Raw genomic sequence first — 14010 nt, 5'->3', positions numbered from 1 at the left:
TTGAATAAATAAGCTTAAATTAGTTTATCATTATAAGACGTCCAATCCATTTGAACTAGGTGTAGACATTTAAATGGATTGGACGCCTATTGCCGTCAATGGCAGCCAATATGTTCACATAGTTTGGTGGGTGGCCCTAAAAGGGCACCTTGTGGTATTCCACTCTAAATAAATAACATCATGTTTCAAAACGGAAGTACAGGTAGTCCCTGGGTGACGAACGACTTCCGTTCCTACGCTGGCGTCGTAACCCGAATTTCCGCGAAAGTCGGAATTAACCCTTTAAGTACCCCTAAATTTTAAAAAAACTCAAAAAGTCCAAAATATTGTATTTTGTTTAATGATGGAGGATACACTGCCCTCTGGTGGAATTGTGGGTCTGCCTGGGCTGTCATCTTGTATAACTGAAGAGGAGACTCAGATGTCTGACATGGATAAAGGATAGCTGCACTCTGGTTTGGCCCACATAAAGCTGCAAGTTGTTTCAGCTAATATATGTTTGTGTATGCATTTGTAATTAAGTTTAGAGCTACAGTTTGTGGAGTTATGTGTGAGCGATTTGCAACGAGAATTGCAAATACGTTAGCATTTGTAGCATTTAATCTAGCTGACTTTTGTTAGGCTAATTAGGCTAATCTAATCTACTCTACTGAATTAACATAATGATCAGACTAGATGGACGTTTGACGCTAATTGTTTTGTGTCAAGTGTTTTATTGTTAAAGTGCGTATCGTTTTGAACACAAGTGTACATATGTGTGTTACAGCTTTTCAAATAGTCAAAAGTGAAGTAAAAAGCTTCAAAAAGCACAAGTGCCTTGTTTGCCATTTGTAAAGCTGAACAACTTCAAGTTTAGTGAAGACAGAACATATTATTAACTAATTTACTCCCAAAAACATATAAATACGTTCTATTTTTAATTGTTTCAGTGTCCCAAAGACATATTTATACGTCTTTTAGGTTTTTGTTTTTAAAAAAAGACATGTCTAGGTCGTGATTCAATTTAGCTCCAAAGCACAAAGCTGAAAATCAATTCTAAAGCAATAAAACTGGCCAGTAGAGGGCAGTAGCGCATTTGGCAAGACCTGCAATTCGATTCAACGGCAACCAACGGCTGGGCGCCAGTGGAAGACGACCGAATGAATGCCAGGCGACGAATGACCGAGCAGAACAACCGGTAGGAGCCCGAGATGACAGGCGCTGGACGACCGAGCAGAACGACTGGGACCACTAGTGCAGCGGACAATGCCTTTGAGTCCATGCTGCTCGCGAGCAGAGCCCGCAGAGACTCAAAAAAATTAATCTTTATGAGACAGACGGAAATGAGGGAAAAGTTTAACGGGCTATCGTGGCCAGAACAGCGTCATCTTTCAGTTAGTTATGTGTAAATAAATTGTTACTTTGCTATTAAAAGCTCTATTTGTCTTGTTGTTTATTTTATTTTGCAAAAGGAAAACATTCAGATGTTTGGGATGTAACTAAAACAAAAAATAGCTGTGTATAAGTCAGTTATGCTTGAAATGTATGCTTTCACAAAAAGCTCAATTTCTCCGTTTTTTCATCAGAAATTGGAAAATTGCTCAAACTAAGCTATTTTCTAATGCTAATTTCTAAAGAATGTAAAAAGATATGAACTAACTTTTTTTCTGCTGAAAGAAGAGAGTCTAATCTTTCTTTTTGTGGGTTCCATGTTTATATAGCAATAGAACAGAATTTTTGGGCCTTGCAAAATCAGTCAAAATCCAGTAAAACGGCCGGGAGCAAAGGGAATAAATGAGTTAAAGTAAAAAATAAGATACTGTGAGGTGCAATAAGGTACTGTTAATGCAACTTAGACAAAAAAAAACAAAAATGGCAGACGAGACGCCGGCGTCGTAAAGTGCGACATCGCGTAAGTCGAGTACGTCGTAACCCAGGGACTACCTGTTTGTGGGATTCAATCAAAGGCTTATGGTATGTTAACTGTCCATTTTTGAAGGTGCTTACCAAAGGCTGCCAATTCTGGGTCTTTCTTGCTCTTTCCCAAAGAGGCGGGCGGGTTGATCCAAACCACGCTGGAGTGCATGAGCAGATCCCCCATGGAGAGGTCACCCACCTCCTTCTGCTCGCCAATGAGCTGATCGAAGACTGCGCCGAATTCCTCGTGGAGCTTCTGCATCTCGTTGATGTGACTCGCCACCTTGTTCATCGCCTTCATGGCCACTAAACAAACACGTCATTAATAACTGCCTAGAATCAGGACTTTTAAAGCAATTTGAGAAATCTTACTGTCCAGGTGATAGTGTTCATCGCTGTCAGGGTCCGTGAGGGAGAAGAGCTCCCTGAGAAGCAGAGGGTACTTGAGGACCCTCTGGATGGGTTTGATGAGGTACGACTCCAGTGTGGAGGAATGCTGTTGCTTGGGGTTCCGCTCAGACAGGAACGCCTTAAAGTCTGGGTCCGTCTTGGCTGGACAAGACAGCGCAGACACTTTGATGTTCCCGATTCAATACGGAGAACCTGTTAGGACTTGAAAAGGCTGTCTTTACCTTTTGCCAAAACCTTGGGCACCTTTGTGTGGCTGGCGCAGAAGGCGCTGTAGATCTTGAAGCGGTCGGCATAGTAAAGGAATGAGCCGCCCAAGGAGAAAAGCACTTTCTGTTGGAACAAGTGGATAAGGTGTGAACCCTTTCGTATAACGATTTAGAAAGCTCTTAATCATCCTTCTATCTTCTATCTAGGTACCACTGACAACTGTGGAGAAGATGGAGCGAGCCATCACCGGCTATGTGAAGAAATGGCTAGGTGTTCCACGCTGTCTGAACAACATCAGCCTTAATGGCAAAGGGGTCCTTGAGCCGCCCATCACAAGCCTCACTGAAGAATACAAGTGCTCTAAAGTGAGGCTCCAGATGACTGACAGACTACAGAGACCAGATCATCAGTGAAGCAGCACCACCCCTTTCAACTGGATGTAACTGGACACCATCCAGCGCAGTGCAGCATGCCACGGCAGCCCTGAGGCACAGCGACATTGTGGGACACGTCCAGCTGGGAAGAGGAGGCGTTGGCCTCACAGCAAGCAAGCCAATGTGGCGTAAGACCTCAACATCAGAAAGAAGGAAAATGGTGGTGGAGGAGGTGCGCCACCAGGAGGAGGCTCAAAGAACTGCCAAGGCTGTCTCTCTGGCCAAGCAGGGACAATGGACGAGGTGGGAAGGCCTGGAGAAGAGAAAGCTCGGCTGGAAGGATCTCTGGGGAATGGAGGCAAGCAACATCAGCTTCATCATCAGAGCTACCAATGATGTTCTCCCATCTCCAAAAAGCCTCCACCAATGGTACGGCGAAGATCCAACCTGTGCCCTCTGCCCAACTCCTGCAACTCTCAAACACATCCTGACCGGTTGTAAGACCAGCCTCACACAAGGCCGCTACACCTGGAGGCACAACCAGGTCCTCAAGAGTTTGGCAGCAGTGCTTGCTCTTTGCCCTTCAAAGCCACCACTTCCATCACAGCACCATCAGCATTCATCCGAGAGGGACAGAAAAAGCCCAACAATCCTCCTGCCAAGCCAAAAGTTGGACAGCTATCTATGGCCCGGGATTGGAAGATGCTGGTCGACATTGGCCAGCGATTAATCTTCCCTGAAGAGATTGCAGCCACCACCCTGAAACCGGACTTGGTAATCTGGTCCCCTTCATTGAAGTCCGTATACATCACGGAGCTCACAGTCCCATGGGAAAGTTCAGTGGAAGAGGCCTATTAGCCAAGAAGCTGCGCTATACAGAACTGGCAGCAGATGCGCAACAGCGAGGATGGAAAGCCAAGGTCTATCCCATGGAGGTTGGATGTAGAGGGTTTGTGGCTTCTTCCACCATCAGGCTGCTGAAAGACCTGGGTATCCATGGGCAGGCCCTTCGGCAGACAATTAGATCAATCTCTGAAGCGGCCGAAAGAAGCAGCCAGTGGATCTGGATGAAGAGGAAGGACTCTTGCTGGGCTCATAGATCATAGACACCCCCCCCTCCTTTTCCCTCACTAATCTCTCCCACCCCCAATTGAGGACTGCACCTGCACAACATCTGATTGGGCATGGGACACAAGCGCGGGCGTGATCAACCTGTCGCTGGCCGCCATCGATGAGGGTGTTTAGTGATCAAAGGCCGAAACGCCCCATGATTCGATGGAGCACTACTGATGATGTGTCCCAAAATTGACATCTCCCCATCCCTGAGGGACAGTTCCCTGCCACTCTCAACAAACCTCATGTGCGTACCATCCATTGGCACAATGTACAGAATACCATCACGTCCAGTGTTTCATGAATCACCTTGAACTGCTCTACTCTCTCCAATCTGTCCAGATCCGGAACCAGTCTGATTCCATCCTCCAGCGTCCTGAGAAACTCCACCTGGAAGTCCACCATCTCGTCCAGGTTGCCAAACAGAATGTCCAGCTACGATAGACCAACGCAGATTTTCAAAAACGAGATCGCGGTCTGCGGTTCATGCGGTGACGATCTTACCTCGTCCTGCGTGAGGAAGCTTTCTTTCTGCAGCGGTGTCAAGTAACACTCAATGAGGCAACGTAGATCCTGCACGGATGAGTAGGAACAAGCTCAAAGAGAGCAAGGAGGAACAAGCGGGGAAGACAGACGGGGATGAGTCACCACTGACTTTGACGTAAGTCTTCTCCGTGTCCACCAGCTCATTGATGACCTTGCGTAGCTTGTCTGCATGCGAGAGCTGCCGCTGAGCGCAGAACGGCGGCAGGGCGGACACCGGGCTGGGAGACAGCGACGACGAGGAAGAAGACAACGACGACGAAGAAACGGAATACGACATCTGACACTCAGCGTCGCGGGGCCCGCGCTGGTGGAGAGAGGACGACTGCTCCTTGTTCTGGGGGAACAAAATTCAAAACAGACTGTAAACTTTGACCTTTTTGCAACTTTCATTGCACTTTCGACGCCAGACGCATCCAGGCGGGATACAATTAAAGTGACGGACGAGCTGCGGAGGCGGGAATAGGCCTGTCGAAGCGCATTGCACGCCCCGTCGCTCGTACGCACTAACGACAAAACCCATTTTCCGTGGTGGTGTTCGAACCTGTTTGGCAGCTGGACGCACACTTAACATGCACACACAGATTGCCATCTTTTGTGCATCCACTGATGTCCATTCTCGAATAAATCCATATTTTTAGATAAGATTATTGCATTCACTAAAACTAGTGTAGGAGGTGAGATCACCAAAATGCATCTCACCAGGTGTAAAACACCACGAACAAACTTGGACGTCCTCGTCCTCCTCTTGGACCTCCTGAAGAGGGACATGCCAGCTCACGTTTGGGACATCCGTCCGGGCATGTCCGATAAAACCAGGCTGACAAAAATAAATCCCGTCTCACTCCGAGGTGTGACCAACAAGTGGAGAAGACGCGAAAGCAACTCCGGGAGTTGAGAAACAAAAGAGGAGGAGACGAAGGGAGGAGGGAAAGGAAGGAAGCGTGTACGCTTACTTGCTTATGTAAGCACAACTGACAGCAACAATAGACAAGATCAAAGATTGATTGGATCAGCACTATTTATTTTTTTCTCCAAAAGTCCTAGAATCTGATTAATCTCATTAACTCATCGGCTGCCCTTGACAGCTCTCAACGTCCAATTCATTTGAAGTGGGGGGGGGGGGGGGGGGGGCTAGCAGCGACTGAAAGAGGTTTTCCTCTCCCACCGTCAGCATACTTTCATTCATACATACATTCAAGTCTAAACAACCTGCACAAACCACACCTGGCACTGCACTTTTAACACAAGCACATCCAGTTACATAATCACAAAGCACTCCTTAATTCCACATGACTGATGCTACATTCAAAAACAAATGTTGCTACATTTAATAAAAAAATTTTTTAAAAACTTGCAAATAGACATCTGCAACTACATGAATAGATATTCCCAGACGTTACCTTCTCCCCCAAGCGGGTCCCGCGCATCTTTTCACCGCGTATAAAATAGCCCGTGGCGATGGATGGAGTGTGTGCATGTGTGTTTGGTAGCGATGTAGTGCAGAGGGAGGAGCTGAAAGGCAAGCGACAACCTGTCGCCATGACCACGCCTGCCAGCAAAAGTGGGATAAACAGAGATTAGTCGTGCACGGCATATCCCACTTCTTGGCTTACATTTATTCAATACATAAACTCAAATACATAAATATCAAATGATACAGTTGTGGCCAAAAGTTTACATACACTTGTGAAGAACATAATGTCATGACTCTCTTGAGTTTCCAGTTATTTCTACAACTCTGATTTTTCTCTGATAGAGTGATTGGAACAGATACTTCTTTGTCACAAAAAACATTCATGAAGTTTGGTTCTATTATGACTTTATTATGGGTGAACAGAAAAACGTGATCAAATCTGCTGGGTCAAAAATATACATACAGCAGCGCTAATATTTGGTAACATGTCCCTTGGCCATTTTCACTTCAATTAAGCGCTTTCGGTAGCCATCCACAAGCTTCTGGCAAGCTTCTGGTTGAATCTTTGATCACTCCTCATGACAGAATTGGTGCAGTTCAGTTCAATTTGATGGCTTTCTGAAATGGACTTGTTTCTTCAGCATTGTCAGCAAGTTCTCAATGGGACTTTGGGAAGGCCATTCGAAAACCTTAATTCTAGCCTGATTTAGCCATTCCATTACCACTTTTGATGTGTGTTTGGGGTCATTGTCCTGTTGGAACACCCAACGCCCAAGACCCAATCTTCGGGCTGATGACGTTAGGTTATCTTGAAGAATTTGAAGGTAATCCTCCTTCTTCATTATCCCATTTACTCTCTGTAAAGCACCAGTTCCATTGGCAGCAAAACAGCCCCACAGCATAATACTATCACCACCGTGCTTGACGGTAGGCATGGTGTACTTGGGGTTAAAGGCCTCACCTTTTCTCCTCCAAACATATTGCTGGGCATTGTGGCCAAACAGCTTGATTTTTACCACAGAACTTTCCTCCAGAAGGTCTTATCTTTGTCCATGTGATCAGCAGCAAACTTCAGTCGAGCCTTAAGGTGCCGCTTTTGGAGCAAGGGCTTCCGTCTTGCACGGCAGCATCTCAGTCCATGGAGATGCAAAACACGCTTGACTGTGGACACTGACACCTGTGTTCCAGCAGCTTCTAATTCTTGGCAGATCTGCTTTTTGGTGATTCTCGGTTGAATCTTCACCCTCCTGACCAATTTTCTCTCAGCAGCAGGTGATAGCTTGCGTTTTCTTCTTGATCGTGGCAGTGACAAAACAGTGCCATGCACTTTATACATACAAACAATTGTTTGCACTTTTGCTCTTGGGACCTGCAGCTGCTTTGAAATGGCTCCAAGTGACTTTCCTGACTTGTTCAAGTCAATGATTTTTCATGTCAATAATCACTCACAAGAAATTGCTAATTTGTGTTGCTGTATGTATATTTTTGACCCAGCATATTTGATCACTTTTTCTGTTAACCCATAATAAAGTCATAAAAGAACCTAACTTCATGAATGTTTTTTGTGACAAAGAAGTATCTGTTCCAATCACTCTATCGGAGAAAAATCAGAGTTGTAGAAATAAGTGGAAACTCAAGAGAGCCATGACATTATGTTCTTCACAAATGTATGTAAACTTTTGACCACAACTGTATATAGCCGATACAGTGTAATAGGAACGAAAAACTTCTAATACGTGCATTCAGGCCTGGCACTGGGTGACGTGTAGCTAGGAGCCCACCTACTAAAAAAATAACAATATACATTTTAAAAATATTTTATATTTTGCCAAAACACCGTTGAAGCAATTGTTTCTAAATACAAATTATTCTTATAGGATGTCAATCAATCAACTTTATTTGTATAGCATATTTTAAAAATCCGCAAAGGAGTCCAAAGTGCTTTACATACCATAAAACAGCAAAATAAGTTAACATTCAAAGATAAAAGAAACACAAAAAACTAGAAACGGCAATTTCTGGAGAAATTACTCTGTGGTGATTAGGGCTGCAGCTATCGATTATTTCAGTAGTCAATTAATCGATGAGTTAGTTAGTTCAAATAATCGAGTAATCGGATAAGTAACATGAAAAGTTAAAATACCTGAGCTGAGCCTCAAACGGTATAAGAAAATTAAATAAATAAGGATCTATGTACAACAAAAGAACAATTGGCTAACTTACATAGCTAAAGTCCACTAGCTTAAATGCTATATAACTCTAACTTATTTTTTTTTTGCAATGCTCTAAACAAATGGTTCAGACACATATTCCTACAAAAACAGCTAAATATACCTATAAACTAAATAACGAATGCATTAAAAAACATTAGCTCAAACAAAAACTTATATTGGTCTTAACGTGGAGCAGCTGGATTCAGCCATGTGAAATGAGACAGACTAGAAGGCAGTATATCCACACAAATCAATAAAACTAAATACAAACACTTTCAAAATTTACCATTACAACGCCACTAATTAAACGAATACTCGAAGCAGCAAAATTTAATTTGAATCTTTTTTTTTTCTAATTGAATACTCAAGTTATTCGATTAATCGTTGCAGCACTAGTGGTGATACAGATCTTATCCCCGCCCAGGTTGGCTTGGGGACATTTCGGGGACAATATCAGGTCACGTCCTGTTGATGTGGGGACTTTTTTTTTTTTTGCCATTGAAAATGAATGGGAAAAAATTTGGATGTCAATGGCAGCACCCTCCATAAGCATCAATGGAATCGGGGACATTTGTGGGACACGTCGTATTGATATCTGGTCATTTCCTGTTGATCTGGGGAAATTGTTTTTTTTTTTTTTTTGCCTTTGAAAATGAATGGGAAAAATTTTGGACGTCCATGAACGTCAGTGGTATCGACTTACATAGGCGTCAATGGAATCCAAGAACATTAGCATCAATAGGATGTAAAAACATGATTAAATGCCATTGGAAATGAATGGGAAGTTTGGACATCTATGGATGTCAATGGCAGCCAAATTCTGTATACAACTTTTATGCCCCTCACCGTCCCGGAATTTTTGATACCTAAATTATGTAATTTGGTCAAAAATTGTAGGACTAGATACATTTTGAAAATTGCTCTTTTTTCGGAAAATTGCCTTTTTGTGGCGCAACGGATAATTTTTCGGAGCCGTTTGAAAAATTCCCTGCGTCGTGCAAAAATTCCGTACGTGTCGATACTTGAATGGTGCCGATCGGTCAAGTGGTTCGGGCTGCGGGGCGCGTCGAATAAATCCCATAATTTAAAAAAACAGAATAACACTAAATGGGTCTTTTTTCAAAGACCCAGATTATAAAATACATAAAAGATGAGGTCATAAACAGTCATTGCACATTAAAAACTGAAGAAAAATAAAATGTTTTAAGGCGTGATTTGAAATCCGTAAGTGCAGGGGCCTGTCTAATAGTAAGTGGTAATTGGTTCCACTGTCTGGGCGCCATCATCGCAAATGCACTGTCACCCCTAAACTTCAGCCTTGATCTTGGGACTTCAAGAAGCAGACGAGAAATTAAAATCTCATGGTCTACGGAATCAAATGCTGCAGATAAATCTAAAAGAACTAAAACAACAAACTTGCCAGAGTCTGTTGCCAAAAGTATATCATTTGATACTTTTAAAAGTGCCGACTCAGTGCTGTGAATGATAAATAAGGGATTTAAAACCAGACTGGAATGGTTCCGAGTCTGGTTGTTTTCCATTTTGTTCATAAATGCAAGCGCATTCATATCATTTTCTTTAAAAATTGCCATTGAATTCTCAACACTGTTTGCCTCTTGGGCTTCATGACCACTTGATAGGACCATAGGGCAAATGAACCACCATGAAGCTTTGAATCAACTGGCTTCAAAGATTCATTACTTCAAGAAGCTTCATTTGGCCATCACTGTTCATTGTAATTTCTCACTTCACTTGGGAATGACAGACAACCTCTGCTGCTACCTGCTGTCAACACTGTTGTCGTTCGACATGTCTCCCAGCATGCATTACAGCACTACAGATGTAATAGCATTTGCAAATATTCGTTACTGCAAGAAACTTGCAGCAAGCTCGACTCCCAGTATGGCTCCAAAGAATTTGAAACCTGGAGACTTGGATGAAATAAAATCCTCCATACAGAAGTTGGAGGTCTCCTTGACTGGTTTGATTCAAAACCAGAATCAAGAAATCGTCAGAGAGCTCCATTTAACTCGCGCTGAAAACAAACTCAAGCAGGCGGTCGAAGAGAGAGATGTTCGCATCAAGAAGCTGAAAATTTTGGCTGACGATCTCGACCAGTGCCGACGCACAAATGAGCTCATCATTTCTGGATTACAATTCACGCCTGGCCTAGGGGACACAGTGGCGCAACTGGCAATTGCTAAGCTGAAAGAGTATGGAATAAACACGGAACCGCTGGACATCCGTCACTGCCCTCTGCTCCCATCTGGGGGGAGAGGACCGGCAACGGTGCTCATGAAGCTGGCAGACCACAAGACCAAGACTGCCCTGCTTAACCAGCGCCGCCATTTGAAAGGGTCGAAGATTTTCTTGAATGACAACTTGACTCGCCGAAATGCCGAAATTGCAAGAAAAGCACGTCAACTCAAGAAAGCTGGGAAAATTGCCAACACCTGGGTCTCGGATTGCAGGATCCTTGTCAAGACGCAAGATATGAAAATTAAAGCTATTACGAGTTTTGACCAACTGACTACAATAGCTGGATAACTAAATACTACACAGCCGACCAGTATAACAACTCGTGGATGTGGACGGTAAGCTGAAACTTATCAATGGCAGAGTTAAAAGAATCTTGAACACATTAAGGATTATCTACAAAAGACAACAAAGGCTCTGACTTTAATTTGCACGAATATAACATGGCACAAAAGTATCGGGCATCTAAGGGGCGAGGGGGTGTTGCAATTATGATTGACAATCTCCTGGAATGTATTACAATTGAACTCCTAATCCCCAATTGTAAAAACAATTATCTGCTGTGTCTACCGAGCTCCTGATTCAAATGTCTAGTTTACTAAGTATATGGGAAAAGATACTGTATAAAACGAATAATAGGCATGTTTTCGTTGTGGAGAAATTAATCTTGGGATAAAATATGTACAGCAAGTTGTTCGATTTTCTCATACATTCATGTCTGATGAAACAGTTACAGTGACCTTGTGTGCGCAAATTGTTGCCACCATGTATACCTCAGCAATGTATCCTTTTAACGGACTTAAAAGAAAAGCATTTTGAGTCGCTACTCACACCAGCTGTGATAACATGTCACACACATAGCCTCAACAAAATGTTCCGCAGCAAACAGATGCAAAAATGCCAGGGACATGACAAAGTCATAACCTTGTACGCCCTAAAATTAATCGAGCTGCCTGACTGGATGCGTAGTTACCAAACCCAGATTGTTGACTGTGTTATTTTACAGTTTTGATGTATGTTCCATGCCTGAATGTGCGTCTTTAGTTGTATGGGGGATGGGAAACTGATAAGCATATGCTTTATCTCGTCCGCCTTTGTCGTCTTCTTCGGTTCCTTCGGGCAAATCATATCACATTTTGTAATTGCAATGATTGTCAATGATACCGATGATGATAATAAAATTCCATTCCATTCCAAACTTCATTTGGCCATCACTTCTCATTATAATGTCTCACTTCCCTTGGGAATGACAGAAAACATCTGCTGCCACCTGCTGTCAATACTTTTGTCATCCAACACGCCTCCCAGCATACATTACAGCACTACGGATGTAAATAACATTTTAACTTCATGTGCTATGTGCCGTGCTATTAATGTAATTATTGTTTGAGTTGTTTCATTAATTGCTAGTTATGCTATTTAGTTTGTTATGTGATATTTTTAGTTTAGTTTTGAAACCGTGAGTTTGAATGACCTTTGATTTAATCACCTGCCATTATTTGTCCTTTTTTGTAAATTGGATCTGCTTACATACTGTATGCATGGACTGTTCTTTCCTGCCTCATGTGTGCCACAAAATCGCAGGAGACTAATATAATCCAGGTTGTAAACTGCAATATTTTTTTTAATGTAGCCTATATAATCCATCCATCATCTGCCGCTTAATTTGGGGTCAGGTCGCAGGGGCAGCAGCCAAGACATCCCTCTTCCCAGTCACTTCAACCAGCTCCTCCGGCTGGTATTCCAAGGCCAGTTCCCAGGCCAGCCGAGAGACATGTCTCTCCAACGTTTCTTGGGTCGTCCCCGGGGCCTCCCGCCGGTGGGACATGCCTGGAACACCTCTCCAGGGAGGCGTCCAGGAGCCATCCGAACCAAATGCTCGAGCCACCTCAACTGGCTCCTCTCAACGCAAAGGGAGTAGCGGCTCAACAGCGAGTCCCTCCCAGACGACTGAGCTTCTCACCCCATCTCTAAGGGAGAGACCCACAGCTTGTGACCATAGGTGAGGGTATGAACGTAGCTCGACTGGTAAATCGAAAGCTTCGCCTTTTGGCTCAGCTCCTTCACCACTACGGACCGGTGCAGAGTCTGCATCACTGCAGACGCTGCACCTATCCGCCTGTCGATCTCCCGCTCACTGTTGCCCTCACTCATGAACAAGACCCCAAGATAAAAATGTACTTGATATGTTAGAAAACGTTCTCGAAGCATAGCATAAAAACATTTTTTCAAGGTTTTTGTTTTTTTTACCCCCAAAGCAATTTTGCGCCCCAGCCACTAGATGGTGCCCAAAGAAACGGCCTAACTTGCCTGTATCCAGGGCCAGCCCTTTACACATTTATATAACAAGTGCTTCAGTTGCCTTTCATAATCAACATGCTTTAAGAAAAAAGTACATCGGCTTCTAATATTACTTTACAAAATTGGCTTTAGACATCAATAATCGCTTTTTTTTTTTTTTTTTTTTCAGCAAGAGCCCTTGAAAATAGCATATCAGTCGACCTCTACTTTTTGGGCTCCGAGGATTGATAGATGCTGGCCCATGCCACACTGATACCAAGTTTCAAGACGATCGCTCCACAAATGGCCAAGGAGTAAGACTTCAAAGTGAGTGTCCAACAACAACCTGAGTGACGATTCGATAGGCCGTCAATCTGTATTAAAAAAAGGTTTTTTGAGGGATTTCATCGCAAAATCAGACAACTCCAAGAACATAATTTAGTTAAAAAAAAAAAAAAAAGATCAATACACAATTTTTACATAACTATGTATACTAGTGACTGTATTATTCTGTAAGTACGTGCGACCCTAGTAGCTAAACATACAGTACAGGCCAAAAGTTTGGACACACCTTCTCATTCATGCGTTTCCTTCATTTTCATGACTATTTACATAGTAAATCCTCACCGAAGGTAACAAAATTATGAATGAACTCGTGTGGAATTATTTACTCAGCAAAAAAAGGTGAAATAACTAAAACCATATATAATATTCTAGTACCTTTAAAGTAGCCACCCTTTGCTCTGATTACTTTTTTGCACACTAGCCATTCTCTTGTTGAACTTCAAGAGGGAATCACCTAAAATGGTTTTTGACTTAACAAGTATGCTTTTTCAGGGTTGATTAGTTGAATTTATTGCTTTATCCATGGGGTTGAGACCTTCAATTGTGTTGCATTGAATGAGGTGTGTCCACACTTTTGGCCTGGATTATATATAGAGCTACATGCGATATGGGCACTGTGATCACCATTTTGTCTCTATGGCTACGTCTACAGTGCATCACAAAAGTGAGTACACCCCTCGCATTTCTGCAGTGTATCTTTTCATGGGACAACACTGACAAAATGACACTTTGACATAATGAAAAGGAGTCTGTGTGCAGCTTATATAAAAGAATTAATTTATTTTCCCCTCAAAATAACTCAAAATACAGCCATTAATATCCAAACCCCTGGCAACAAAAGTGAGTACACCGCATGGGAACTACGTACATCCCTAAATGTCCAAATTGAGTGCTGCTTGTCATTTTCCCTCCAAAATGTCATGTGACTCGTTACAGGAGTGCTGTCAGTACTGCT

General features: G+C 43.0%; 1 protein-coding gene across 3 annotated transcripts in view; it reads right to left on the bottom strand.

The window, feature by feature from the left end:
- Positions 1 to 14010, bottom strand: part of tiam1a (TIAM Rac1 associated GEF 1a) — a 98118-nt gene that overhangs the window by 12393 nt on the left and 71715 nt on the right. For all 3 annotated transcript variants that reach the window (XM_057820238.1, XM_057820240.1, XM_057820239.1), the window contains exons 19-24: positions 4657 to 4881; positions 4506 to 4574; positions 4311 to 4436; positions 2529 to 2637; positions 2269 to 2448; positions 1987 to 2202 (exon numbers count right to left, since the gene is read on the bottom strand). In XM_057820238.1, the coding sequence (XP_057676221.1) occupies positions 1987 to 2202; positions 2269 to 2448; positions 2529 to 2637; positions 4311 to 4436; positions 4506 to 4574; positions 4657 to 4881 (925 nt within the window). The remainder of the gene's footprint in view (positions 1 to 1986; positions 2203 to 2268; positions 2449 to 2528; positions 2638 to 4310; positions 4437 to 4505; positions 4575 to 4656; positions 4882 to 14010) is intronic.

The sequence above is a fragment of the Corythoichthys intestinalis genome, chromosome 18, assembly GCF_030265065.1.
Source record: "Corythoichthys intestinalis isolate RoL2023-P3 chromosome 18, ASM3026506v1, whole genome shotgun sequence".
Lineage (NCBI taxonomy): Eukaryota > Metazoa > Chordata > Actinopteri > Syngnathiformes > Syngnathidae > Corythoichthys > Corythoichthys intestinalis.
The sequence above is the reverse complement of the archived record's forward strand: the minus strand, read 5'-3'. Positions and strand labels throughout refer to the sequence as shown.